General features: G+C 37.7%; 1 protein-coding gene across 1 annotated transcript in view; it reads left to right on the plus strand.

Moving 5' to 3' along the window:
- The first annotated feature begins 236 nt into the window (after positions 1–236).
- The window catches only part of LOC114140829 (rho GTPase-activating protein 6), a 60476-nt gene continuing 32766 nt past the window's right edge, over positions 237–27946 (plus strand). The window contains exon 1 of the mRNA XM_028011074.1: positions 237–822. Within this exon, the coding sequence (XP_027866875.1) occupies positions 346–822 (477 nt within the window). The 5' untranslated portion in view covers positions 237–345. The remainder of the gene's footprint in view (positions 823–27946) is intronic.

The following is a 27946-nucleotide window of genomic DNA, read 5'->3' on the forward strand; positions in this document are numbered from 1 at the left end:
CTGTGTGTGACCTACTGCCTGTCTGATGACTCCATACTTACAAATTATAAACTGCACAAATTAATTTAAAAAAAAATATTTCAGAGGATGAGGTTTTGGGTCGGACTATTTTCTTTCAATTTAAAAGTGAAAGTTCAACACTGGCTAAAACAGTTTTCAGACCACCTCCCCTCTACCCACAAGCCCCCACTCACGCCCATTCCTCAGAAGACGCACAAGAGAGAGGAACACTTGATCAGTCTTTACGCAGCTCTCCATGGGCTCTGCGTTCAATGGAGCACTTCTGAACTCCAGACTTGTATTCGCCGGGGAGGCTTTGCTGAGCTGATCCAACGTTGAGGCGACATGTCAGCCGCGCAGGGACTTCTCAACAGCGTCTTTTCCTGCTCCTCTCCTGCCTCCAAAGCAATTGCCAAGAGGAGGCTGCGCCAAACCCGCAGCCTGGACCCGGCTATCATACGGCACTGCGGGACAGGGACCGATGGGATGAGCGGGGCGCAATTTGCGGCCGCCGAAGCAGGTGTTCCGCCGGGTGCGAAGCCGGCTTTGCGAGCCAGGATCCCGACGCTGAAAGAACCCATCACGCCGTCGGTCTCCTCCCCATCCATACCTTCGGACGTTTCTCCATCCTCCAATTTCCACTTCGACTATGATATCGCGAAGCGCCCAAAAAGGAATACCGCGGGGGATTTACCGTTTATGGTGAGGGGAGCCGGGGCTGCGCAGTCGGGGAGCACCGGCGCGCTCTTCTCGCCGCGGAGGTGGCTCCAGAGGAAAGTTCAGCCGACCTGCCCTCATGCGTATGTTGTGTGGAAATCAGAGGTAAGGAAACCAACAAGGGTGCCTTACAAGTTTTGTAATTTTTTCATTATTATTTTAAAGAGGGCATTAGTTAACCAAATGCAGGGGTTCTTCTCCCTGCTCGGTTGATATTATTGTCCTAATTTGCAAAAAAAAGAAAGAAAAAAAAAGGTATTTTTCTCCTTAATCTTTTGCATGATAAAAGAAAAGCATCCCCTCTGCGTGATGCTGCCACCACCATGGTTCACTGTTGGAATGGTGTGTTTAGGGTGATATGAATTGTTTGTTTTCTTTCTCAGTGCTTTTAATCTGATTAGAGACTATGCTCTCCCATTTGTTTGCCATGTCTCCCTGCACGACTTGTAGAAACTAACACATTATTTCTACTTTTATATATATCCCTTATTTGTCATCCAGTCAAAAGAAATTCTCACACCTGAGCTTTCTAACTCTGCATCTCCTCCAAAGTTACCATAAACCTCTTGCAGGTGGACAGACCAACTCTCAGCTATTGTTAAAAAAAAGGATCTTACTCTGATTTGTTCTGAAAGAAAAATATTTTGTATGTTTTTATGTAGAAAATGGACACAAATTTGTGCTGTTTTTGCTATTGTTTCTGTTTATCATGTTAGTATGTTATTATGTTGACACTCAGAAGCTTTTAACAAAATAATTAAAAAGAAAAACCACAAAAACATTTATTCTGATCAATATCAAAATGTATCATACACCTCTAGTGACAAACCATCATATTGATTTCAGCATATTGGTAAGATGGTTCTCTGTGACCTCAAAGCATCAGACTGTGGGGATGTTTTCTTTTAAGAGTGACAACAAGGGTCAAGCAGATCAAAATTGAAGCTAAATGCACTGGGTTAGCTATCATAGCTTTATTTAGGGGCATCATATTACTTACTAAAAGCACTTCACATTTCTTTTAGAGATAAATATTTATTGTCTTTATTTATCTTTATTCTAAGAATTGTTTTTAAAACAAAACAAAAAAACTTTAAAAAATTTGAAAGCCACGCATCACTGTACTTCCACCTCACCATTTTTGTACTACTCTGTGTTGGTCATCACACAGAATCCCAATAAACCACATTAAATTTGCGCTTTTGAAGGGACAGCATGTGAAGAGGCACTTTTCCGAGCCACTGTACCTGTGGGAAAGCATAAGAAAATGACCCAGGAGCTTTTAAGGATTAAACCAACCCAACAAAAGGTGCAATGAAGTGCAGTTAGTTTGCCCCCTGCTGTTGCCATCATTGACTTTTGGGAACCTTTTGTCTTCATAAGAACCTCAAACTGAGAGTGAATGAAGGGCAGGCAGGTATGAAATCCTAACCAAAACATACTTGGTTGACTTATTTTAAGTGAACTAGGAGGGGGGTGCTTCACAGGCTGCATACTTGGCACGAGTCCACTTGCACTGGTGGAAAGGTATGATGATTTTACTCTTTTTTTTTTAGAAAACGAGGTGTTTTCCTTTTCTGCTCAAGCTTTGTTGTCCTTGTGCTGAGGGTGTGCAACGCTCGTTTCAGGGTCTGAAAAGAAAGTTCTCACGACTGGGAGGGGGTCACAGGGTCAAAAACCATGCGGCCCATGTTCAGCTCTCCCAGCAGCGTTCGCTTCATTCCCTAATCTACTTCTCTCACAGTGTGTCTCTGTTGCTTGTTTACACGCACATGCATCTGCTCTCTGGATCTCACTATGGAGCATTTCCCACCACAATAAGTGTATTTTCCATGTAGTTACACCCCCCTCCCCTCCACATTAAGGCCCACCGAGGGTAGCATGAGGCCATCAGCATGGAGTCATTGGTCCAATCCAGACCGTAAAGTTATTGCACCTCAGGGTTTTCATAGAAATCCAGACTTAAGACGTTGCTGTTGGTGTGCTGGGATGTGTTCCACTTTGCTCGCTGTGGAGAAAAATGATTACATAAAGGATAAACTACAACAGTCATAGAGAGAATTGTCAAATTTTATATGCTTTTGCCCAATTAGGATATGCATGCAGGGTTTATTTAAGAGAAAGGACATTCTTTCTTGCAGCTATACTAACATGGGGAGACAGAGACGGCTGTAAGCTGCATACCAGCTTTGTTTTCAGCTCTAGTGGAAGCTTGCTCTGTTTGTTGTAATGCTGTCTGCTCATCGGGAAAACTTTGGTCCACATCCAAGTGATAGCGTAGGAATGAGTGTGCCAATCCAATACCATTTGTCCATACCTGCAGTGTCTAGATCTCTCTGGGAAAGAAACATGCACCAATCGTCTTATCAGAATATTAATAATAAAAATAAACTCTAAAATGTTCTGCTGGAATCTGAAATTCTGGAATCTGAATAATCCCAAACTAAATTTTTGTATAGTTCCCACTTCCAAAAATACCAACAAAAGGTGAAATATAACATAACAGATGTTTAACTGCCCATCCACCTCACACTGTAGGAATGTTGTTTGCTAACCACTAACTAACTACTGCCTTAAGAGTCAGAACTCTTATCTGGGAACTAGGACAAATAAAATTGCAAAATCCATCAAAATCCACCAAAAATAAGAATATAATGAAAAAGGTTAGTTAATTTCAGTAAATCAGTTGAAAAAAATGAAAGTTATGCATAAATTTGTAATGCAGAAATGTTATGGCATGCAAAATGATGGGGAGGATTTTTCATTTTTTCCAGCAGCCGGTTATTGACACTCTTCATAAGGTTGATAAACCACAAAAGTTAACTACTAAAGAAAGGGGTTCACAGAATGCTGTATCCAAGCATATCTATGGAAAGTTTAGTGGAAGGAAAATGTCTTGAAGATGAATGTGCAAAAGGAACATAGATAAGCACAGTACTGCCTGCATTATCACAAGTCAGTACTTTTAGAGCCTCCACACCCAGACATATCCATGATATTGATTGTAGTTTGTTTTGAGTTGCTGGTACATTACTTCTTTCTTGCCTTATGTGCTGGCACATGTAAAAATGTAGTTTTTCTAGGGTTCAAACACAAAGAAACACAAACCATTGTTATGAAACATGCCCCATAACCTACATGAATTACATATTTCTTTATGATGCACTCCAGTTTTGTATATTGCACCTGTGCTTTAGAGAAGGGTATAAAATGTACAGTGCTCCCAGTTAGGGATAAAGTAAATTAATTTACATCTCGGTCTCATGTTCCGTTTTTCCACGTGATTCCAAAAATGACATGACCTTCTAGGGATTTAAGTTCTGCTGTTAAATTGATCAAAATGAATGAGTTCCTCATCTATGCCAAGTGCTCAAGAGTTGAATCTTCAGCAGTGCAAACAGAAGGTCTGCATAGTATACCATGAGAATAAAAGTGCACTACCTAATTTGTATTCTATACCTAATGTCTCTGAGTTTAAAAGTTGGTGTAATAAATTTTTTTTAACATATCCAGACAATTTGTGTATGCCTGAGACAGAATCAGGTGCACAGAAACGCAAACATAAGTGGAACAGAGGTAAACCAGTAAAGAAAAATAAGTGAAATTTAAAGAAGAAAACAGCTTTAAATTTCATAGTCAAACATTTAACCACTATTTAAATTAGTCAGTCAAGAGTTTATTTATAAAAGAGAGCATTTGACTTTTTGACAGACATCCAGACAAACTCCTGAAAGCAGATCACTTAAAGATTCATACAATTTAGTATTCAGTATAAGACTATTATGGCTACATAGTTCAACACGTATATATTTTAAAAGCCTTGATGAAAACAAAACCCAAGTATGAAAGTTTCTGAGTATGACAAAACATTATTGCTACCACCTGACGTGTATATTTCACTTTTTGCAGCAGATATGCATTTTTTCACAGGACAAAAGATACAAGTTCAGCTAAAAAACTAGCTTATCGTGAGAAAGTTTAAATTTTATGCCAGAAAGTGAAACTCAGAGTATAACAGAGTATGCTTACTGGAGTATTTTATTTTATTTTTTTGCAGTTGAGCATTTTTGAAATGCTGAATTATAAGTCATAAACGGTATTTATTTTTTTTAACTGTAAAAGGAGTAGTGGTTTGGGCATCAGTACATTGTTTCAGATTTAAAAATTGAGTCAACTTCTAACAGGGCTTGAATGTGGTCGTCGAAGGGAAAACCCTGAAATTTATCACGACTATGTGATATGAGCCCATTTGCATGACCTGTTTTTTACTTTTAAATAATTTCCCCCCAATAGTGACATCCATCTCTATTTTAAAGACATTGAAACATACTTAAATGCTTATTTCTTCCTTATAAATTAAGTAAAATGAACAGCAGAAGTCCAATACATCCAGAATCTGAATTCCAGCAGAGATTTTTAATATGCAGTCGGTTTAAGTCAGCAAATTACTATCCAAACATTTGTTGAATGAAGACCCCATTGTAAATTCTTGAAAGGTATACACTGTAAATTGAGAGTGTACTCTTCATAAGGCAACCTGCCCAGATTTGTATCGCCTCATGCCTTTTTATGGAGAGAGGAGAGGGCAGAGCGGCAGAGAGAGAAAGAGTTGGAGAAAGAAACACAAATGAAGGCATAATGGTTAGAAGAAAACGTCTGTCAGGTATGCTGCCAGTGATTGATCTCAATAGTTGCATTTTTCTATGTTGGAAGACCAGTGATGTGAAACCATCTATTTTATTTTATACCTCACAGTGATTAGTAGTGATTGGTTGTGACAGCATATGCTCTTCTGAGATAGCTAACACATAACAGAATGAGTGATTCTGAGACGCTGGTGAGCGCTTGCCAACTCCAAACTTTAGTCTGTGAAGAGTATCCTGAAGCTACTGCTAACTTTTTTCACTAATAATATGCACACATAACCCCCCACACCAGAGGGAAAGCAGTGGTTCCCTAATTAAATCCTGACTGTTTATGGAGAACCAGAATGTTGACATTGTACTTCTAATTTTAGGTCTACAGCACTAACCCTAATGCTTCTGAGACTCCGTGATGAAAATTATTCAGAAAAAAAGTCAATCTCTGCAATTTGAATACATTACTTATTGAGTGGTGGTAATATTGAGGAGATATAAATATTCAAGACCAGTGCTTTAAAAAATAATTTGCCCTGATACAGATTACTAAAACAAATCATTTTCATATTTTGTACAGCCTGTACAAGGATAAATACTCTTAGCCATGCAAGCTAATAATAACATATACATTAAAACACTAGAAGGAACTTTTTATGTAGTGTAAAAAGGTCAAAGAAACAGTTAATTACTACAACCTTCACTGAAGTTTATACGGTGGCAGCCATGTTGGATTCTAAACTGGAGATTTGCTGGGTTCACCAGATATTCCCAGTCAGAACTTCATTGTCAGAAGGGCATTTCAGCTGATGTTTCTAACTATAAGCTCAGAAGTTAACACAATTAAAATTATCTCACTCATTTTCATTTGCAAGTAAATTGAGAGTATAAACTGTACACTCTCAATTTACAGTGTATACCTTTTAAAAATGTAAATCTATTTGCATTAAGCTGTCCGTTTGCCTTCATTCCTTCTAAGTTTTTCAGTTTACTTATTAACTTACCCATACTTTAAATCAATGTTATATTGGCTGAAGCTGTCATGCACCCAGCTGTAATGATGCCTACTTAAGTGGAGCCTTATGAAGCAGCTAGCACTGCAGTATATTCTTGGTTATATCTTCATGGTCCAGTCTCACTGAAATATCTTTGGGAGTGACAACTCCCTTCAAGGTAATTGTATTCTGTGAAACGTGAGCTCTGAAAATGCAAACATAATCTACTTCAACATTTAACCCATCTGCTTTACTACTAGTAATAAAAAACAGTATAAATAACATTTTTGATGTCGAAAATGTGTCTGTTGGAGCAAATATTAAGGATGCATAAATATAAGAGGTGCACAAAACAGTTGTGGAATAATAATAATGATAGTGCCATACTATTCAATCACATTGGAGGATTTTCAGTTGATTGAATTGAAATCTAAACACTTTGACTAGATCACATCAAAGCTTTTATTGTGTTTTTCTTTCTTCAGAGGTTGAGGTGGTAGAACACAATTTATGGTCCCATCACATTGTTAGCCATCAAACAAGATGTGCTTTAGCAAATTCAAGCTGGGTTTTGGGCTTTGGACCTCTCCTGAAGACTTGTACTGTAAATTACGGGCAATAATTTGTTGCTTTTAGGGATCTTTTAGGTTACTACGTGCTTTCAGACAGGTTCTATTTAAACGATTCATTCATTGCTCAGGTCTGGTAGTAATCAGGCCTGGGTAAGTTGAATGAAACTGAACCACAACATTGTGGTTAACCAGCGCTAATTCCTTATTTGACAAAATGAGCAGTAATATTTAGCATATTCTGTAATCCGTTTGAAATGATCATTCGATGACTGCTTTTCGTGTTTACTCCTGTTGTCTTTGTCTGACCTGAAACATTCAAACATGACAGAATAAAAATATTTCACATTATTCTCCAAAATGAATAATCAGTTTTTACCTAAATAAGAGTTTGTTGAGCCATTAAGTATTCTTAATTAATCCAGCTCTATAAAATATATCCTACCAATGCTCCTGTAGAATTCAACATCCATTGACGATTTCAGCTTCATTTAACTTGGAAAGAAAGTCTGATTTTCTAAAATGCACTCCAAAGTTAATCTATCTTGTCTTGTAATTGATTCCTTCCTCAATTAAGAGCCTTTATTAGTCCAATCATGCTAATGAAACGGTTGACTAAAGCAGGACACTAACCTGTAAGTTGAGGGTACATTGACAAGCAGCTGATTCTTGGACAGACTTCAGAAACTAATGCTTGAACTTGTGAACCCAACTGCTGTCCATTTTGCCTTTCCTCCCTTATTTCCTCCCTACGTTCCCTCAAAATGATGAGGCTGCGTTGGAGGAACAAGATCTTCGCAAGCTGACATCTGTGGAATGCTTATAGCAAAAACACCCCCAAAAACAATCAAATCAGATAACCATAAGCAGTCCAGACAAAATTTGAAAAACTTTACTGATTTTGACACGCTTGCTTCTTGTTGTGGATTGTAGATTTCTGCTGCTTCAGAAAAAAAAGGGCAATCTAGTAGTAGATCACAGGATTTAGTTCAAGGAGTTGAGAATAGGATGTCATCACTGCGTTGCAAGGGCCGCCATCTTTGTCAATACTGAAAATATGATGAAGTACAGCTTGATTTTGTTGGCTTGAGACAAGGACTGGGGAACAGTGTAGAGCTGTTTTAAAGGTAAAGTAAGACCTCACTGCTGTGGGACTCAAGCCAGCTAAATAAGAGATCTTAGGATCGTTGCACATCACTTAATGTTTTAAATCAAACTATTTATTATCAAAAATCAGCCTCACTTTTTTCATGTAGTTTCAACAGTCTTGTAGGGACGCTATTAGAAAAAGTAACAGAAGCCAAAAAATGATTGATAGATTTTTTTGTGTCCAATCTACAGTTAACATTAGAGTGGGTTAGTGGTGCTAAGGCACCTTAAAGTCTGCTTTGCCAACTGCAAATTTATCCAAAGATGATGATGCAGTACACCGGTATTAGTGTGGCATCATTGGTAGCCAAGTTTAGAGAGGTATCAAATCTTATAGGTTTGGGAAGTTGTTGGTTTGACAGCACCCTCAGACTTTTGACCAATGAGCCAATCAGATAAATTAAGTAGTTTAGAGAATGAACTTGCTATTTTGAGGCCATTACAGGATGATGAAATCAGCTTGGGTCTGCAAAGGACTCTAAATATATTATAAAATGTGCGTGGAAATATGTTTTGCGCCTCGTCTCGTTTGTGCTCTGTAACTGAATCCCTCTCAGGGCCGTTTTTTTGACAAGTTTCCACGATACGCTGCTGAAGAGAACCATATGAATCAGCAGGGTTTGTTTGGCACTGTTTTGGTTCTGAGCAAGCTCACATCTCCTCTGGGATGTTTTCTCAACAATGAAGGCAAAGCGAGCGGCCTGAAATAGAGACGGCTGTAAAGTAAACATTAATTTCCGTAGTCAGAATCTGTCTGTCTGTTGTCGATTAAACCTCTCCTTTGGTTCGAAATCTGCAGTGTTGAGTTACTATTTGTGTCGATAAATGCACTTATGGGTGACTTGGAAGAGAATCCAAAACCAGCGGGCGGATGATCCAATTCTCTATAGGCTAGACGTCTATCCCTCATGTGTATTTTGTGTGTGTGTATTACACAGATGCTAATGTTCGCTAATATGCTCTCTAATCTGGTTTGTCATGGCTCAGAGGGGGTGTAGGGATATCATGCAGTTATCTGAGGCTGTGTATAAACTGCGCTGATATGACACACACACTGAGTGAAAATGTTTCATAACATCTCAAAACACACTTAAACTATTCTAGGAAAAGATTAACTCTGACTAAATGATTGATTTAGGAAATCACCACACAAATACTTGAATTGGAAATTTATCATGCAGGTCACCCAATTAAAAAGGCCACACACAGTGGAAACTATCCACATTAGGAAAAACTGTGTTTTAGTTGGTTATTAATGCACCACGTAATCTGATCCTCAGAGGGGCTCCGACATGAACTTTACCCCATCTTTAAAAAAAATAAATAATTAAAAAATCTAAACGTATTAAGAGAAATGTGAAAAAGGTTAAACTCACTCTTTGGGAAGAAATATAATATGTCAATAATATTAACCCTTTAGTTTAAAACCGCTAGTCGTAAAGATAACTTTTCGTCTTCATGAGAAAGAAAAACAAATGAATGATGCCATTTTTGAGGTCACTTTAACTAAGCAGAATTTACACTGGTGAAAAAAGCGTATGTTTAAAAATAATAATGCTCTGGAGTTAAAAGCATGGGCAAAATTGTAGACAAAATTTGTAGTTCAGGGCATGTTTTGAAGTCAGTTATTTTATGGTCAAAAAATTAAAAAGTCTTTTTAAATCGCACGATAGAACGGAGTTCTGAATGTATACATTTAGCATCACACTTCATTCATGGTTCCTCATACCAATTCTTCTTCTTTTTTTAACTAATAACACTCTTACAAATCTTTGGTTATTTTATTTTAGCTAGTAAAGAATATTTCCACAGGTACTCCCAATAATTAATGTCATTTTGCAGGGATTAGAGGTCACAGTCACTCTCATATAGCTAAAATCTACAAATCTGGGAAAATACCCCCTCTAAAAATGCTTAAATAAATAAATGGCATTTCACGATTGGCTGCTTTGCAAACTCCAATCAATAGTGACAAATAGCATTGTGCCTGCCTAAATATTTCAGACTCCTGAGTTTCATTTTCTTTCAATTACTGGCCTTTCTCATATGAGATTTGCAATGTATAAAAACTGGATGTAATTAGATCTTTTAAAAATGCTAACATCCACAAGCAGGCAAATCTTCTGAAAATAATTTGAGTTGCATTGATTCACCAATACTGACCAGTGAATAGGCAGGGATCTACTGAAACTTTCTTCAACATGTGAAACCAAAAACGTGGAATTCAAGTTTGGCAAATAAGTATGTTCGGGAGTCAGGAAATTTCAATAAAAAAGTAGCTATGCACATGCATGGTTTCATGGAGTCTTTTAAATAAAGTGGGGATTTTAAATTAAACTTCACCAATAAACTAAAAATGTGTCATCATTGTGTATGTTATTTGAAAAAGTATCTAAAAAAGCATGAGCAATTTGCAACAGAAATGATTCAGATATTGTGGGAACATTAAAGATCGTCTTCACATATCTGGAAAATTGCTTTTTGAAATGCTACAGCACTGGTTTAGCGAACTATACATGCATAAGTGGCCTTTAAAAAGATTCAGCCGTTGAGTTCACAACAAAGAGTTTGTACATACCAAGTGTTTAACCAACAGTATGTGAACACATATTTGATGCAAGCACACAATAGGCAGTGGCTTTCTCGTTAATTATTTACTAAATTATAGTTTTTCAAAAAAGGAATGTACAACGCTTTACTGGCTGCAGGCTGTGGGTGTGTTTATGTGAGTATTTCAAAGAAATGCTTTCTGTTCATATCCTGTCCGGTTGCTGAGAAATGAGCCGAAAGGAATGATATCAAAAATTTGTTCTCGATTTTATCTGCACTGCTTTATTATCTCTGAGCTGATTTGCAAGATTTAATAAGTCCAGTAGAAGACATGCCACATATTTACTTGCCTTTGGTACCTCCATTTACCATTTTATTACCTCCATAATGAATGTATAGGCTGTAATTGCTTCTTTGCATTCACTTTTGTCAATTTAACCTCATGTCAATTTAAGGTCATGTTTGTTGCATGTCTATTGATTAAAAACTAACATCATACTTTTTATATAAAACCTCTAAATATTCCACTTATGAAATACAATAGTCAAAATCAGCCTGTTTATTGTTTTTCAAGACAGAAAGGTCATTTTATGACCACTTATTTTTTACAGAAAAGGTACCGGAGTACCTGATTTTTATTTATTCATAAAGTTTTCATTAGAAACTTGAAATTTCTGCTTGGTCTCTTATTGGCAACACACAAAAAAAAGGATCTAATGAGCATGTTTATTCCAAAGGTCCTAGAAAAAAAGATGAGCAATAAGGATTTTAATGGTAATCCACAAAAACATGCCATTTCTACATTTTTTTTTACTTTTATATTTGAAATTACGTAAAATCTAGAATATTAACACTCCTACCTCTTGCAGTTTTTGCCATGAAAATTAGCTTCAAGTACAATTGTTTTTCCTTTCTCTGAGCCAAATGAAGGTTTGTTTGAGTCCCCACTATAAAGTTATGACAGCCATTTTACTCTATCATAAATAAAGGGCAAATTTCAATCTGAAATTCTGATAGAAATTGTGTTTGAATTGCAGTTTTTTTCGCAAGCAGAAATTTCTGTACTTTTGTTTTGGGCGGAGATTGTTGGTAGTGATACCCGAGTTAAGAGTTCAAACCATAACATTATCACTCGCTGTTTCCCCTCATAAATGTACATACTGTTCATGGTCCATGAAGTAAATATTATGAATTACAAGCCTGAACAGAAAACTAGGGGAAAGTTTGGAATATGTGCCCTTTAAAACTACTTTGCATCCTATCAGATAATAATTAACAGAAATTACTAATTAAACAGTGTATTTTGTTCAGGCACTACCTTGTGCTGTGTGTTAGCGTGCCTGGGCCTCTTTCAGTGTGATAGTGGGAAGGCGGTTGCGTTGGGGAATTATTTATTTGGAATTCCAGGTTAGAGCTTTGTGCCGATGCCCCAGGGCTGGTGACCCCCTGATGGCTTCCTCTCCTTTTCGCATGGTTTTATTTTCTCTGATTAGAAGCTCACTTTCTTACTTTGTTAATTTGATAGATAATTATGTCTGCTAGCAGCTAAATCGGCATTTTAATGGAAAATAGAACTGTGCATTTTTAGCTTTGAGGGAACTCAAACTCTAAGTGTTTTTACGTGGAAAAAAGAAAGGGTTTGTATTAAGTCTCTGACTTATGGGTCAGGTGGGACTACATCTTTTGTAACAAATAAATAATAATAAATCGCTCAGAAACTCTCAAATTGACAGAAGTCAAAACTTTTGTCACTAAAAGATAAAAAGCAATCCATGTCCAAATTTTAAAAAAAGGAAGCAGCTTTAATGTAAGAAGACATGACTGACCTTCCCTCACCTCTTATGCCACCCCCACAAAACTGTCCCATACAGTAAGGAAGCAAAAGTGAGAGAGACAGGCCAGAGTTCTGCAGCTATAAATAGAAAACAGCTCAGCAGAGGAATGGATTGACACGCTCAGGTTCCAGGAGGGAAACGGAGAAAGATATTGTAGCTTATAGTTGAATGTGAGAGGCTAAAAGAAACAATGGCTCATGCATACAATATAACATACTGCATGGTGAAGTTTGGGTGGGTTTAACATCAAGTCAAAGCAAAGTGCTAATAACCATGCAGTAGAAATCAGCAAGCAACATGACAAGTGATCAGTTTTGGGATGTTTGACTGCCATCTAGTGGGCAGTTTTGGTGAAATTATTTTCATTTTTAAATTTATTCATTTAATTCAACAAGTAATTATTATTCATCGTATTGTTATTTTTTTTTCAGGTAAGATATTAATTGATTTTGAAAGAAAGTAAAAACTGCTGGAAACGGAAGCATTTTTACCAGAGAAATTTTGCAATCACATATGAAAGCTGTGGTCACTTTTGTGATTTGGCTATTTACTTCCTTTTCAAGCTAGCTGTGGCATGGGCTGTCTAGTGTCCCTGTCCTTTAGGTTTTGTTATTTTCTTCTCCTAAGATAAAAATTCCAATTGCTTCATACCAAAGAATTGCTAAAATTGTTTGCAATGTAGGGACTTTCTTTATTCTTTTTACATAGTCCTCCTGTTTAAAAAGTAAACAGTCTGTGTGCTTTCAGACCCATGTGACAACAACTTTACATGACACACTTCATTTTTGTAAGAGGAATAGAGTCAAAAAGTTCTTTTGGAATCTCACCAACTTTGAAAAAAATGTGAAAGCCCTAATTATGATTTAATTGTGCATATTTATTGTGTTATTTATATGTTTTACTGCTTTCAAATATTATATTCTCCCTTAATACGATATAAAGTTAATGTAAAGAGCTTTTTAACCAAGAGAGGGCAGCAGTGAGCTTTCCCAATATGTACCAGGTTATTAAAACAAACCCTTTAAAATGTATTTTGACTGTCCCACACACTAAAATGCATATATACCGAAATGATTAATAATAATAATAATAGTAATATGTGGGTGGGCTGCATTGTGGCTTGCCACAGCTGCACACGTCTGTCTTCTCAGCCTCTCTGCTTCATAATTATCTCCCAAAAACAACAAAATTGCTGATAGCAGCTGCAGCCACAGCATACCTCCGAGTGCCTGGGCCAAACCAAACTGTTTCAAATGCAGCGCAATGGGAGAACAGAACCAAACTATTTGATCCGGGTTTGTTTGGGTCTTTTACAAGCCTCAGACATTTCAACCTTGTTAAGCTGCAAAGTTTCCCTTGCAACTTTTTAACGCCCCCTTCCTGTTAACGGAGGCCCGTATTGTAAGGTGACACATTTATTTGGTGTTCTCGTGAACTCCTGAAGAGTACACAGTTGTTTTTACTGTCAGCAACGCATTTAGACAAATGTGCATAAACACGATTGCACGTCCATGCACCAACACAACGGTGTGTGTTTGCACTGTTTGAGGGAACAGTGTTCCAAGCAGGGATCAGATTCTCCCCTGCAGTGTGCATTCCCAGAACATCCACGGGTGTGTGTTCAAGGGGGCATGAGTGTGAGTGTGCAAGGAAGGGAAGACTTGTTTCAGTCGAGGATTTTTAACATTAACTGCCATCAATTGATTCCTCCATCAAGCATATGTTTGATAATGTATTAATCAATGCAGACAGCTCTGCAAGAAGTTAATTTTCCCAAATATTTCACATGTTGCTGTGCAATGTTTCTATTATGGCAAAATGGATAAACAAGTAAGTAAGTTCAGTTGATATGAAAATGCTGTGTATCAAATATGACTTTCTAAATTCATGTTTTGAAATTGAGTTGGTGGGAAAGTGGGTGAAAAATTCTGGGTGAAAAATCTTGAGAATCGAAAGGAATGGTGAACGGGGGGCCGAGGTACCCTGAAGAGAGTTGGGCAACAATGATATGTCTCACCTTACTTTGAGTTCATAGCTTGCTTTTATAAGCCTGTTGTCACTGTGCATCATCTTTCAGTCTCAATATTGAGAAAGCGGCTAAATAAGAAGCAGATGTTTTGCCTTAGTTCTGCGTCTTATCTGTCTGTTTTTCTGTCCTGCTCTTCAACATTTCAGATGAAAATTAAGGGCTGAAAGATGTCAAAAAATATAGGAACTGTGGCATAGAGTAGTCAGGTGAAAACATCAGCCTTATTCTTTAAACTGAAGGCAAGATGGCTTTAACTGGTTCCCCCTCTGGAAACAGTGGTTTGCCATCATTTGACCTAATTATAAAATGATTGTCTAAAGGAAGGCTTGTCAGGTTAATGTGAGTGCATGGTCAAAAACTGAAGAGCAGACATAAACCAGAAGTAGAAGTAGGGAAGTAGGGAAAGAGAGATTTGGAAAGGTAAGAAAGAAGAAAGGCAAAACAGAGAAGGGGAAAGGTGAAAACACTCTCAACACACACATGGATTATATTACCTGTGGCTAGGAGGGAGGCTGCGTGTTAATGGAGATTTAATAGGTTCTGAAATGACTTACTGCAGTCGTGCAGTGTGTGACGGAATGTACGCGTGTATATTTTGGGGCTTTTGTTGGCTTTATATGTTATTAAATCTTTCCATTTTCCCTCTGTTGACAGTGGAGACAGAACTGAATAAGGTGGAAATCTATGCCAGACCGAAGGATGCTCGATTGTTTTTCTTCTAAGGCTTTAAGATGGTTTGAGAAACATTTGTTGTTGCTTAAAAACCATATTTGAATTTTTCAAATGAAAAGCTCTTTGAGAGCTCAAATTGTCCAAAGGCAACACTCACTAATGAACCATGATAAAACGAGGGCGGCTCAGTTTTAAGAGCTTAGAAGAAAAAGCAGTTCCCCAAACACAAAAATGCGTCACGCTTTCTGTTTCCTTTCATTTTTCAAGGATTTCTCCATCCAAGTCCGCAAGCTTCCTCGAGCCGTCTGACTGCTGGGCTCAGTCTGTTGCCACGGCAACGGCTCGCTGATGTAAACACTACTGCCTGACCCCGGCAGTAGGAGTGAGAACAAAGAAAGCATCTTTCTCAAACGTAAGCATCAGGAGATAGTTTATATGTCGAAAGGCTCTGACGCAGTCGGCACAACTTCTAGGCAATGGAAAAAAAAAATAAAAAACTCAAGACGTGAGGAACTTTGGCTCTAAGCATAAATAGATTGGAAAATAGCAAGAAAGTTGAGGACAAAACGTCAGTTACTGCACCTCTAACATCTATTATGCCTTCACTGACATTACAGGAGCAAAATGTTATGCATGAAGGTGATTCACTGTAGGAGTTACAGAGAACATTTACATGTCTGATAACTATGGAGCACAGGTTCAGCTGTGATTTCTGTGCTGAAGCTGTTTCTTGGCTATTAGTTTATCTAAAAAAAACACATCTTAGATAGTTCTAAGGGTAAAGAACTGTGAAACAGAAACTCATATCTATGAAGTATGGTTTTATTATGGTTCATCCCCATTATAAACATTCCTATTGATGAAGAGAGTAAAATTTATCATGTTCTTGTGCGTGAAGAAGGGTATGTCCTATCCAAGGTAGTCAAATAAAAAGTCACGTAATGCTGAAACCTCGGGTAGTTATCAGCTGAAGCTAGTTTAAGGTCTACATAGTCCATTTGCAGTTTATCACAGTTCATGCAGAGGACACAGGAAATATATTTATTCTTCTGATATTTGACCAAAATTAAACTCTTTGAACTAAATACGAGGTTACCTTTGTCTACAGCTGAGTTAAATTGACATTTTTATTTGTAAAACTTAAAAACAGCATTTCTAGATGCTGTTCTTCCAACCTTACAGAGATTTAGGTAGTTTGCTGAAAAGAATTGCAATTTCTAGACATGCAAAGTTGGTGCAAAACATACCCTAAAAGAATTGGAGTTTCATAGAATTTCAATGTGGTTAAGCCTTTGCGCCAGAATTTTCAGAACAATTGTTATACATATATATACACTGCTCAAAAAAATAAAGGGAACACTTAAACAGGTGTTTAACACTTAAAGTGTTCCCTTTATTTTTTTGAGCAGTATATATATATATATACAGTACAGACCAAACGTTTGGACACACCTTTTAATTCAATGAGTTTCCTTTATTTTCACGACTATTGACATTGTAGATTCACACTGAAGGCATCAAAACTATGAATAACACATGTGGAAATATGCACTAAACAAAAAAGTGTAAAACAACTGAAAATACCCCTTATATTCTAGTTTCTTCAAAGTAGCAACCTTTTGCTGTGATTACTGCTTTGCAAACACTCTGCATTTTCTTGATGAGCTTCAAGAGGTCGTCACTTGAAATGGTTTTCACTTCATAGGTCAACCTGCCCTGTCAGGTTAATAAGTGGGATTTATTGCCTTATAAATAGTCATGAAAATAAAGAAAACCCATTGAATTAGAAGGTGTGTCCAAACTTTTGGTCTGTACTGTACATATTTCAATTTCTCGAGTCAGTCACTAAATCAGAGAACTGGAACCTGTAAATTGATTTGTTTTGACTAGGACCAGGTATATTTGCAGAGTTTAATTTCACATAATCTAACATCATACTGTGCCCATATATTTAAATAGAAAAATCTTATTTTATCTTAATTTACATGCTTTTGTTATAAGGCCTTAAGTCACAGGTGTCAAACTCCAGTCCTCGAGGGCCGCTGTCCTGCAGTTTTTAGATGTGCCACAGGTACAAAACTCTGGAATGAAATAATTTAATGAACTCCTTCTTGTGTAGATCAGTTCTCCAGAGCCTTTATGACCTAATTATTCTATTCAGGTGGTGCAGCAGAGGCACATCTAAAAGTCGCAGGACACCGGCCCTTGAGAACTGATGTTTGACACCCCTGCCTTAAGTGCTCAAGTATATAAAAAAAAGAAATTCCAGCAACCATTAATTACTCCATTAAGGTTGATTAGTGGAGGCCAGGGTCTCTGCTCCAGCCAGCTTTGTGCCAGACATAGAAAGTTGCTCCCTCTCAAACACAAGGAGTGATCTCATCTCTGTATCAGCTGCAAAGCTCCAGCTGTTATTCAGTGATTTCATGGTTAAAATGACCCAACCAGAGTAATAACCAGTGCAATGGGTGCATGCGTGTGCACTGTAGCATGATACAAGGCGCTGGGAGTGTGTGGAGCCAATAAGGGAGGCAAGCTTGGATTCCAACAGCATTCCAGAGATACAAAAAGAGATGAGATGGATCTGTCAACCCCCGCCTCCCGTCCTTTTCTTCTACATCTTACTTTTTCATTCTTCACCTCTAACCAGTCGCACATAAATACAAACACTGGGGCTCATGTTAGAGCTCCTGACAATACCGTCTGGGAAATGAAAACCCTTCTGGGAACATGAAACCTTCCTATGTGTTTAAGTGAGTTTGTTTGGATGAAAAGAAAAAAAAAACAAAAACAAAACTTGTGTTTACATGCGTCTTATGACACTGGACAACCACGAATAAGATGAAACACAAGTTTAAATTAAGGGGAGACAAAGTTGAAGGATTTATATTTAGACAGATTGTGAAAGATGCTAAAAGCCTTTCAAAGCATTGAATCATCAGGAAACAGTTTTGCATGATTTCTAAGCAGCCTGGAACTTGATTTCAATGTTTTCTATATCTAGAAAAATATATAGAAATGATAAATGACAACCTTTTTTATCTCCAAATTTTATTCACTGTCCCTTTGTCTGAACGTGGTGTCCTTTCTTTTCTTGTGTCCTCCCTCCGTCACTCGGGCTCTTGCTTCCTTTCCTTTCTCATCTCCAACCTCTCTCCCTTCTCCAGGTCCTTCTTTCTTTCTTTCTTCCTTTCTTTCCATGTTCAATATTTAACTAATCATTGCTTCAAACTAGCAAAAAAGGTTGCACAATAAAAGTTGGGGCATTTTGTACTATTTTCATAGAAGTTTATGTTTATTGATGTTGCTAGAAGTGAATTTCTACAACATTTGTTTTTACCTATGAAACAAAAGCACCACTTATTGTATTTTAAAACCTTATCAGCTTCACACTAAAGCGCAGCATTCCTAGAAGGCTGCTGTATTTATACTGCAGACTAAATATTTATCATATGAGCTGAGAAGAACGGCTCATTCTGCCTTTGGTAAAGCTTTGATTCCCTGCAGGACAGGTGACCACATGCTGCACAGACCACACATAACCCACATGTGATGTTTATACAGTTATGCAAACAATCTCTGCTGTACATGTGGTGTACTGGCACTGTCTGCGTATACACAGGCACGAAGGCTCACACAGCAATAAAACAATAATGAACAGAAATCTGTGGAGTCCACATCAACAGAAATGCTCCCACGTCCACAAAGAGTTTCATTTATGCAAGATATGTTCAATTAATTTGATTATTATTGAACATTCCATTAATTTTAAAAACTTTTTCACCAAGTGAAACCCATTATACATGTAGTTATACACATATGGTTGTTTGGAAGCCTTTTTTTCTGTTAATTATGGTGATTTAAAAAAAAATTAAAACATGGCATTTAAAATTAGAATTACATATCAGACCAATAAAAATCTATTTAAAGAGATGCAGGCTTAATGAAAAGTCTAATACCTGCTTAAAGGTATTTTTTTTTCAAAAGGTATTTTTAATCTGACAAATGAGACGCATCAAGACATATATTCTAATTTATTGAATGTAACGACTGCATTATTTATTATATGATATTATAGCTACAAGTGGCCAGAGTTTGAAGGATATTGTTTTGATCCAATATCCTTCAGCACCAGAACTACCAAATTCAAATTGACCAACTACAGTACGACATTCTGGACAGCAACCTACGTCATCATCCAGAAACAACAAAAAATTCACGAGAAGCTGATTTGCATGTGGAATAAGTGCAATTGTGAGCAGCCCGGGCTGATTAGATTATCATAGGAAACAAGCATAACAATACAGAGAGTTGAATCTGTTTATTTACCTGACATATGCGTGACCTAGCTTTCGTACATGGAGTATGATTTAATTAGAAAAGATGGAAGAAAACATGATCAAGCAGGAAACAGGGCTCAACAAAATGTCTGTGAACAAGTGCTAGATCTGTTAATGGTAGCTTTGCATTTCACTGTAGCACATTCATTTCCTAAAATTAAATTACAAAATAAACAAAAGATCGGAAACAAGATAACATTACTGCAACAAGAAATGAATAGATGTCATATAGGTTATCTAAAGATACAAATGCTTAGAAGTAATCTTTAAAGTTGCTAAAAAATGTAAGGAGACAGAGTTGAACTGACAAAAAAGCGTCTTGTTTGCTAAAGATGTTCAAACTCATTCTGAATTTCTAACTTTCCAAACCGCCACGAACAACCATAAAAACACCTCAAACAAATCACAATGGCAGATTCCTAAATACAAAAGACTAGGTAGGAACACGCACTTAGAGACATAAGAAATGTTAGGACAGTTTTTTTCCAGGATAAGTGCTTTCCTTCTTCTCAAGCAGGCTGAGCCAGCAAAACTTGCGTCACATGGCGCAATATTTTATTCTGCGAGTCACGCTATTACAAACCCGACCCGGGTATTTACTCATGAGACCTTCCACTCAGTGTCAGGCAGAATGATCAGTGCAAAGGAATAGGGTACAATGTAAAAAGTTATGGCATACCAAGAGTAAAACCCTTCTACTCAACACTTCTACCACACTTTGGAAAGACGATGAATGATTAATATTTGAATTTTTTTGGAAGAAAATTGAACATAAGTCCATATTTTACATGTACAGTATCCTGCCACAACAACTAGACTTCAGTGTATCAAAGTGGGACTTTCTGTGATTGACCAACACAAACTGAACACTTTGGCCAGGCACTGTGATATCTCAAATGTGAAATGCGTCATTAGTTCCCTACGAGGCATTAAAACACACTCGACTACTAAACGGAGAAAGCAAACCCATGTGTCATAACGCATGGCGTCATCAAAATCCACGCATTGTTAATGTGGCGTCCAGAGCAGCAGGCGAGCTGAGACACCATGGCAACTGTTGATGCAGAAGACGGTAAGGAGGCGTAGGAGGTTGATAACAGTGGGTACTAGCGTGTGTGTGTGTCAATGTGGAGAGGCTGAAGCTGAGAGACTAAATATGTTTATTAGAAAAAAAAACCGAGCCTGAATTAAACACTGATGCCATTCAGTCACACTTGAGCAATCAGGTTGTGTTTTAGTAATGCACCTGGCTCCCATCTGAATGCTTCACCTTCTAATTATATCTCCATCGAAACGATACATGTTGATCATAACCAAGGAATACTATGATTAAAAAGCACAAAATATAACAAATTATGTTTCAGATACAGTTCACAATTCAAAAGCTTGTCAAGTGTTTCACATTTATAAAACCTAAACATATAGCCATGTTTTTTTTAAATTTTTCTTATTTTGCAAGACATGTTTAAAAAGAACATGCAATAGAACGGCAGTACATTTTTAAATAGTCTACACATCTGAATTATAGTTTTATGTTGAATTTGTTTTTTACATTGTAACCTTATGTTTGGGCAAAGGTCCAAGATAAATATAAATATAATGCTGAAATACACATCTGTGACATCATTTTACTTAGGAATAAACTGTAAACCACTTCAAAATGAATTGTTACTTGAATAAAAGAATCAAATCTGATTTTCAATTTTGAAGTTGATTTGATCCTAACCTGATTGGTGTCAGCATTTGGATCAGTAAATGATGCCAGCGAGGATTTAATTATGTTTTTGTAGCAAGTTGCGCATTACTACCAAACCTATTGATATTTCCTAATTATGAATAGTAGTAGCAGAAGAAGTCAATAGTAAAATTTATGTTGTTTCATTTGTCCAATCTTTAAAGGAACATGCTCAAAGAATATATATGGCCCTGACACCTTTTGCTTTCAGAACTGCTCTAATTATTTTAGGTGATAAATTCAACATCTCCAAAACATTCCTCTGAGATTTTGGTCCATACTGTCTATCCTTTTAGTTGCTGCAGATCTGGTTACATTTAAAGTCACTTAAATGCTCTTTCTTTGCCATTTCGACGCTCAGAACTTCAGAAAGTTTTTTTCACCATGTTCCTAATCAATAAAAACAAATTTACATCTGTAGAGAACTCTTAATGGCCCACTAATTTAAATCAAGTGTGTCGAAGCAGAGCAACATCTCTGCTCCTCAAAGACCGGGATCAGACACCACAGCTCATGTCAGCCGAACCCCTTATGGAAAACTGGCGCAGCATTATTTGCGGATTCACGGGAAGAAATCTGTCAACAAACCAGCAAGGAAAAAGAAAAAAAACGCTGACATGAAAGTATGCGTCAGCTGTGACAGAGGGGTGGCAGGTCACACGGGCAGATAACAGCATCAGCAGTCAGGAAACTACCGCCAACCCCCTGGTCTGGCAGTCCGAGCAAGTTCACTTAGACAGCAGAGCACAAGATGCTAAACGAAGTCAAGAAAAAACATAAAATAAGAAAGTGTGCGCTTATATCTGTTAGTCAGCAATGATTTGGGCATCATGTCTTCTGTAGGTGTTGGTGCAACAAGTTTTATCAAGTCCAAACTCAGCTCAGTTTTCTACCTGAAAATTTTAGGGCACTTACGGCTTTCTCTGCTGACAAACTTTATGGAAATGCAGATTTTATTTTCCAGCATTAGTTAGCACCTAGTGGGCTTGACTGGCCAGGAAACTTACCTGACCTGAACCCCACTAATGTAAGGTTTGGAGTGTCAGACTGATGGATTTTAAAAACAGTAGGCTAGAAAGCAAAAATAAACTAAAAATTAAAAAAAATTTCAAACTCCTTGAAGTTGTTTAACAAATCAAAGGCTTCCAAGTTTGTCTAGCCAGGGTTGCCAGTACACAAGCCGGCTAATTTATAGGCCTGGCCTTTTCCCCGAAGACCCCTGGCGCCACTGAACTCAGTTAGACTTTTTCTCATAGTACAACAAGCCTTTAAATAGGATCTCATTGAAGATTTCAACAGCTTACATCACAACCATTCAAAATGTTTATACGGTGTCAGGAAGATCCATAAAGACGACATTTTCTTCCCGTTTCCACATATTTTTGATGTAGTTGAATGGATTGCTAGTCTGGACTGGAGGATGCAGAAGCTGTCTGGTTGCTATCTGTAGACTATTTTCATTTGTGGTATTGACTTTTTTTGCATGTTGGTGCGTGCAGCAAAACACTAAAGCATGAACTCTAAACCATTGAGTGTCTCTCAAAAAATGCTGGCTAGATTTTTAAAATTTTATTTGCATCCAAGCAAGTTTTATCTCCATCCACTTGTTGTGTTTCCATTACATTGCATGATTCCATCAACCCAAAGCCTGCAGCAATCAAACGTTTTCAGGGTGAATATGCAGGTGCTTAAGTGTTGCTTTACTGTACACAAGAGTCATGCTGCATTTAACAAGTTGTCTGCAGGTAGGGGCTGAATAAGGCTGATTTAATGGCGATAAGAAAGAGATGAGAGCTAAATAAAAACAAAGGACTAATGTCCAACATTCTCTGAGTGTTCTCTTTTCTTTTTCTCTGCCATTTGGTTTTCAGGACTGAGTATAAAAATTTAGGACAAGTGGGTTGGCTTGTTAATGGAAGCATCCAGATTGAATCCAGACCCATGCCGTCGTCACTTAGTGCGCGCATGATTGTGTGTCCTGGATTTGGAGGACGCTCAGAGAATCAACTACAGAAGGGGGGGAAATGTAATTTAGCCAAGTGTTATCTCATGTTTTACTGCAGTTTTAGAACCCAGAAAAGTGCAAATTTTTGTGTCATATTTGTTTTTATATGCTTGTATACACTGTTTACCCCCCAAGTTAACTCTCGAGCGTACGTTTGTCGTTTTCCTCTTTTTCTTCTGCGCACAGACACAAGCACGCATTCTCCAGTTCTGAGGTCATCACCCTGAGCTGCTTTGTGCAGCTCCTGCTGTAAAGTCGTTTACATACACTCTCTCTTTACCAGCCACTCTTCTCTTCAATTTTGGTCCTTTTTCTTTTAAAACACTTTGTAGGATTGTCTTGTAAAAATGCAGGTCAAAGTGCAACATCAGAGAGAACGAGATAAACACCCTAAAGACCATAAGCTAATAAGCTGGAAAACATGCGACTGCAATGTTGTAGTTCTCATCTTCCACTATTTTAAGCGAGCAGAAAACAGAACTGACCAAACTAACGGCTTGTTTTCATATATTTCGTAATGTACAGTGGATCTAAAAGGTCAAACCAACATCTACAAAATATAAGCTCTTGAAATAGAGGTCAAAATCGTTGTTTGGCCAGACAATCCTAGCCTAAAAAGTTGATTATGAAAAAAAAAAAACAGCCTAATGACAAAAAACTCCTAAAAAATTTATTGGAAAACCGCAGCTATTTTCAATGTTGATGGAAAGTCACAGTTTTCCAAACTCAGATTAAACACAGCAAATAAGTTCAAGTACATTTGCTAGCATTTTAAACAACTTTCCCTCCAGATTAACCTCTGCTGGTTTATCTTTGATGGCCAACAACTCTATTAAAATGATTAAAAAAAGTACTGTTCAAGCCAGCAGTTTCCTGAGCTGCAGAAGCATTATGAAACAAGTAGGTGATTCACATAGTTGGAAATCTGATTATTTGAAAATCTTCACGTCTTCCTCTGACAATTTTTGTTCAACACTGTGCTTGGAGATTTTAACCATCGTCCTCAAAAAGTCAGCCATGGTTGCAAATCCTTAGGCTTGCAATAGCGTGTTTGGTGTTTAATAAACAAATCAAAGACCTGCACAGATTTTTCTCTGTCATTTACTGATCTGGCTTAAACCACTTTAGCAAAAATACTTTCCGCCTAATGGAGTGATTTCACAATTCAGGCATCTCGCATTTGGAAGGATGCTGCACCTTCCAAGTAAACAGTCTCTATCCATCCATCCATCCATTTTCTGTTCACCCTTGTCCCTAATGGGGTCGGGAGGGTTGCTGGTGCCTATCTCCAGCTACGTTCCGGGCGGGAGGCGGGGTTCACCCTGGACAGGTCGCCAGTCTGTCGCAGGGCAACACAAAGACATACAGGACAAACAACCAAGCACACTCACACTCATACCTAGGGAGAATTTTAGATAGACCAATTAACCTGACAGTCATGTTTTTGGACTGTGGGAGGAAGCCGGAGTACCCGGAGAGAACCCACGCATGCACAGGGAGAACATGCAAACTCCATGCAGAAAGACCCCGGGCCGGGAATCGAACCCAGGACCTTCTTGCTGCAAGGCAACAGTGCTACCAACTGCGCCACTGAGCAGCCAGTAAACAGTCTCATAAAGCCATATAAGATTTCTCTCTGGTGCAGTCGGCTGAGCTCATAATTCTCATTAAACATTATTGGCAAAGTGAAAATGTGGACTTGAAGGAGCTGATTTTAGCATCACTGGCAGTGCGAACCTGTTGCACCATTACTTCTCCTCCACGCTTTAAATAGACTTGGCAATTATTGCTTTTGGCAGCATTATTAACTACTCACTTTGTCATGTCCTCTGAGGCCGGAGGCTTATGCAACAATGGTTGCTGCTTTGTGCAGCAGACAACAAAGAGAGTTTGCATATGAAACTCAGTTCATGGCTGCAGCTCAGCAGCGATGGCCGAGCCAGATGCAAATCTGAACCACTCGCCTATAGATCAGTACTCAGATGCTGGCTGACCCAGGCAAAGGGAAGAGTTGATTGGGATTTTAGACACTTATGAATGTCCCTTATTAGTACCTTTATAAATTTCTGCAACCTTGAAATTAAGCTGTCAAACATAATAATTTTAGCGTGGTACATATTATTCTAGCTACTGTTTTCCAAATCCTTTCAACAGATTCTGGAGATTAAAATTGGCCAAATAGTCAAGTCAAAATTGTAAAAAGCAATTTCCCTGTAAGTCCACAGGGGTTGGACCCAAATAATTTTGTTTAGAAATCTACTGACTGAGTTCTTTATTAGCCTTAAATTCTTCTTTAGACCATTTAATTGATATTAAATAGTAATTTTAGCATTCCCATGGCAAGACGTATACTCCTGTACACCACGCAATTCACCACATCTGTCATTGTTTAATATTAAGTCTGCTGGGAAAAAGTATTTACCCCTTTCAGGTGTCCTCTGGTTTTGTTTTTCACTCCTTTCTCACACCTTAATATTTCAGATCAGCAAGCAAACTTTAACCTAAAACAAAAATAATCAAAGTAGAAACAGTTATTAAGTCAAAGAAAACAAAACGATGCAATCAGAACTACACCTATGTGGAAAAAGTAATCAGGTCAACAGAACCAAGAAATAATTCTAATAATGTATTTAAACAGGAGCTATATCACAGCACGAAGTAGGTTGAGATTTCAAAAATCAACACGATAAGAGACAAGAAATTCCCTTATTAGCTACATGACAAGTTGACTAATGTTAAGAAATTATGAACATAAACAAAAAATATATGCTTACAAAAATAAAAGCAATGGCAAATATTAACAAGCATCATTGCAGTGGTACTTATGAGGAAGTTAGACAGTTTTTTGTTTTTTTTAATCACAATGTGGATTTTAAAAACTACTGACAAACAGTAACATAGTTCCCTCGTGCAATATGTTCAAAATTATTTTTTATGCTTAGGAAATTTTATTTTTTCCAACACCACTAAACCTGATGTCCATTAACTGTGGCAGAAATCTGGAGTACCTGGTGAAAATCTGTGCAAATGTGTGGAAAGAGCCGCAAAATCCTGCATTTGGGATCTTTTACGGACATTTACGGGGAAAAAAGTAGCCGTGGCACGGTGTTTGCAATCGCCATGGAGATCATCGATACTTAACGCAGTAACTAAAATGTCATTTGCTCAAAACAAATTGTAGAGGCAGGAAGACAACTATTTGGGATTTGGATCCGACATTGTTTTGATTGGTGAGTAATTTGTTTAGTCAGTGTTGTAAGGCACAAGCCAAATTGCTTGCAGCTGTTGATCAAATATCTAAAACCGAACCAAAGCGGAAAATCATTGCACTTCTATCTTGAAGAGCCAAAGTCGACTGGAAAGTGTTTGCAGCCCTTGCAGATTTCTTGCATGTTATCTCAGTCCAAATCAAGCATATGTACATTATAAATACAGTGTCTTGCAAAGTTATTGCAAACATAAGTGTCTCTTTTTTGGGGATTTTATGTTAGGCCGACACAACTAGTACCTAATTGTGTAGTGGAAAACAAGGACACATGATTATATAAAAATCTGAAAAGTGTGGTTAGTATTTGTATTCAGCTTATTTTCCTCTAACCCCCCTAAATAAAGTGCAATGCAAATACAGCCATTTAAAAGTTATGCTTATAATGTGGCAAGAAAATTTAACAGAATGACTAAAACAAATGAAAACATAACGTAAATGTTATTTATTACAGGAATAAAAAAAATATTTGTTTTGATTAGCCACATTTTTTGTCAATTTTTGCCTCAATGCGATTGAGTTTAGGTTCTAAACTTGCAGCTTTCTAAACCTCATTTAGGAAAGATCTGATAAGCCTCTGCTTTAGAAAAACAGGTTTTCTTTCTCTGCTAACACTGCAAGTGTTTTCATGATGCCAGTGTGAGAGATACACCCCTCCCCCCCACATGCACACACACTCCCTAACAATACATCACAGCAGCTACTTTACAGCAGAGTCAGTCCTCTGGAGTCTGTTATCTCACAATAAGCATCCCTTTTAACTTTTAACTCTGCATTCTTCAAATGGTTTTCCACCCAATCTGATAAGCAGGGAAGGAGCAAGCTAGGATTTTCTAGCTTGCTAGGCCATTCATACATTTGGTATATTGAATTAAAAGCATAAGAACCTGGTGTCCTGCTTCGGAAAGAGAAGTGGTGGTGGTGGGGGACTGAAGAAAGCAGATGGTTTTCATTAACTCAAGTGCGTGTGACTTTATGTGTGTGTGAGTCTAGCTCATTTCTCAGCAGTCATATCCCCGATGAAATCAACTTCTGTTTTTTTTTTGTTGTTTTTTTAATGAGACTGGATGCAAGTGGAGTATTTAGAAATAGATTGCCCGACGCTGGTTCAACATTAACTATTACACAAGGATGGATGAGTCAAAGTGGCCGATTTAAGAGTGTATTTAAAAGAGGGGGAAGCTAATAAACAATAGTGATGGCTGATAATTGCATCTGAAGCGTCTCACTCCAGCTCGGCCCCGCGGAGTGCCTGCTTCAGCTTTATTTGCTCCCATTTATTTCCCACAACCATCCGGCCCCAGCAAGCTATTTACACCTTCAGAAAAGAGGTTGTCAAAAAAAAAAAAAGTCTTTTCCACTTGAGTTCATTCTAAATACAGCAGCTTCTCCCTGCAGAGTGAACTCCTGCACAATAAGCAGCCTTCCTGCATGGGGTTCTCTGCAGT

Source organism: Xiphophorus couchianus, chromosome 24 (assembly GCF_001444195.1).
Source record: "Xiphophorus couchianus chromosome 24, X_couchianus-1.0, whole genome shotgun sequence".
In the NCBI taxonomy this organism is placed as follows: Eukaryota; Metazoa; Chordata; class Actinopteri; order Cyprinodontiformes; family Poeciliidae; genus Xiphophorus; species Xiphophorus couchianus.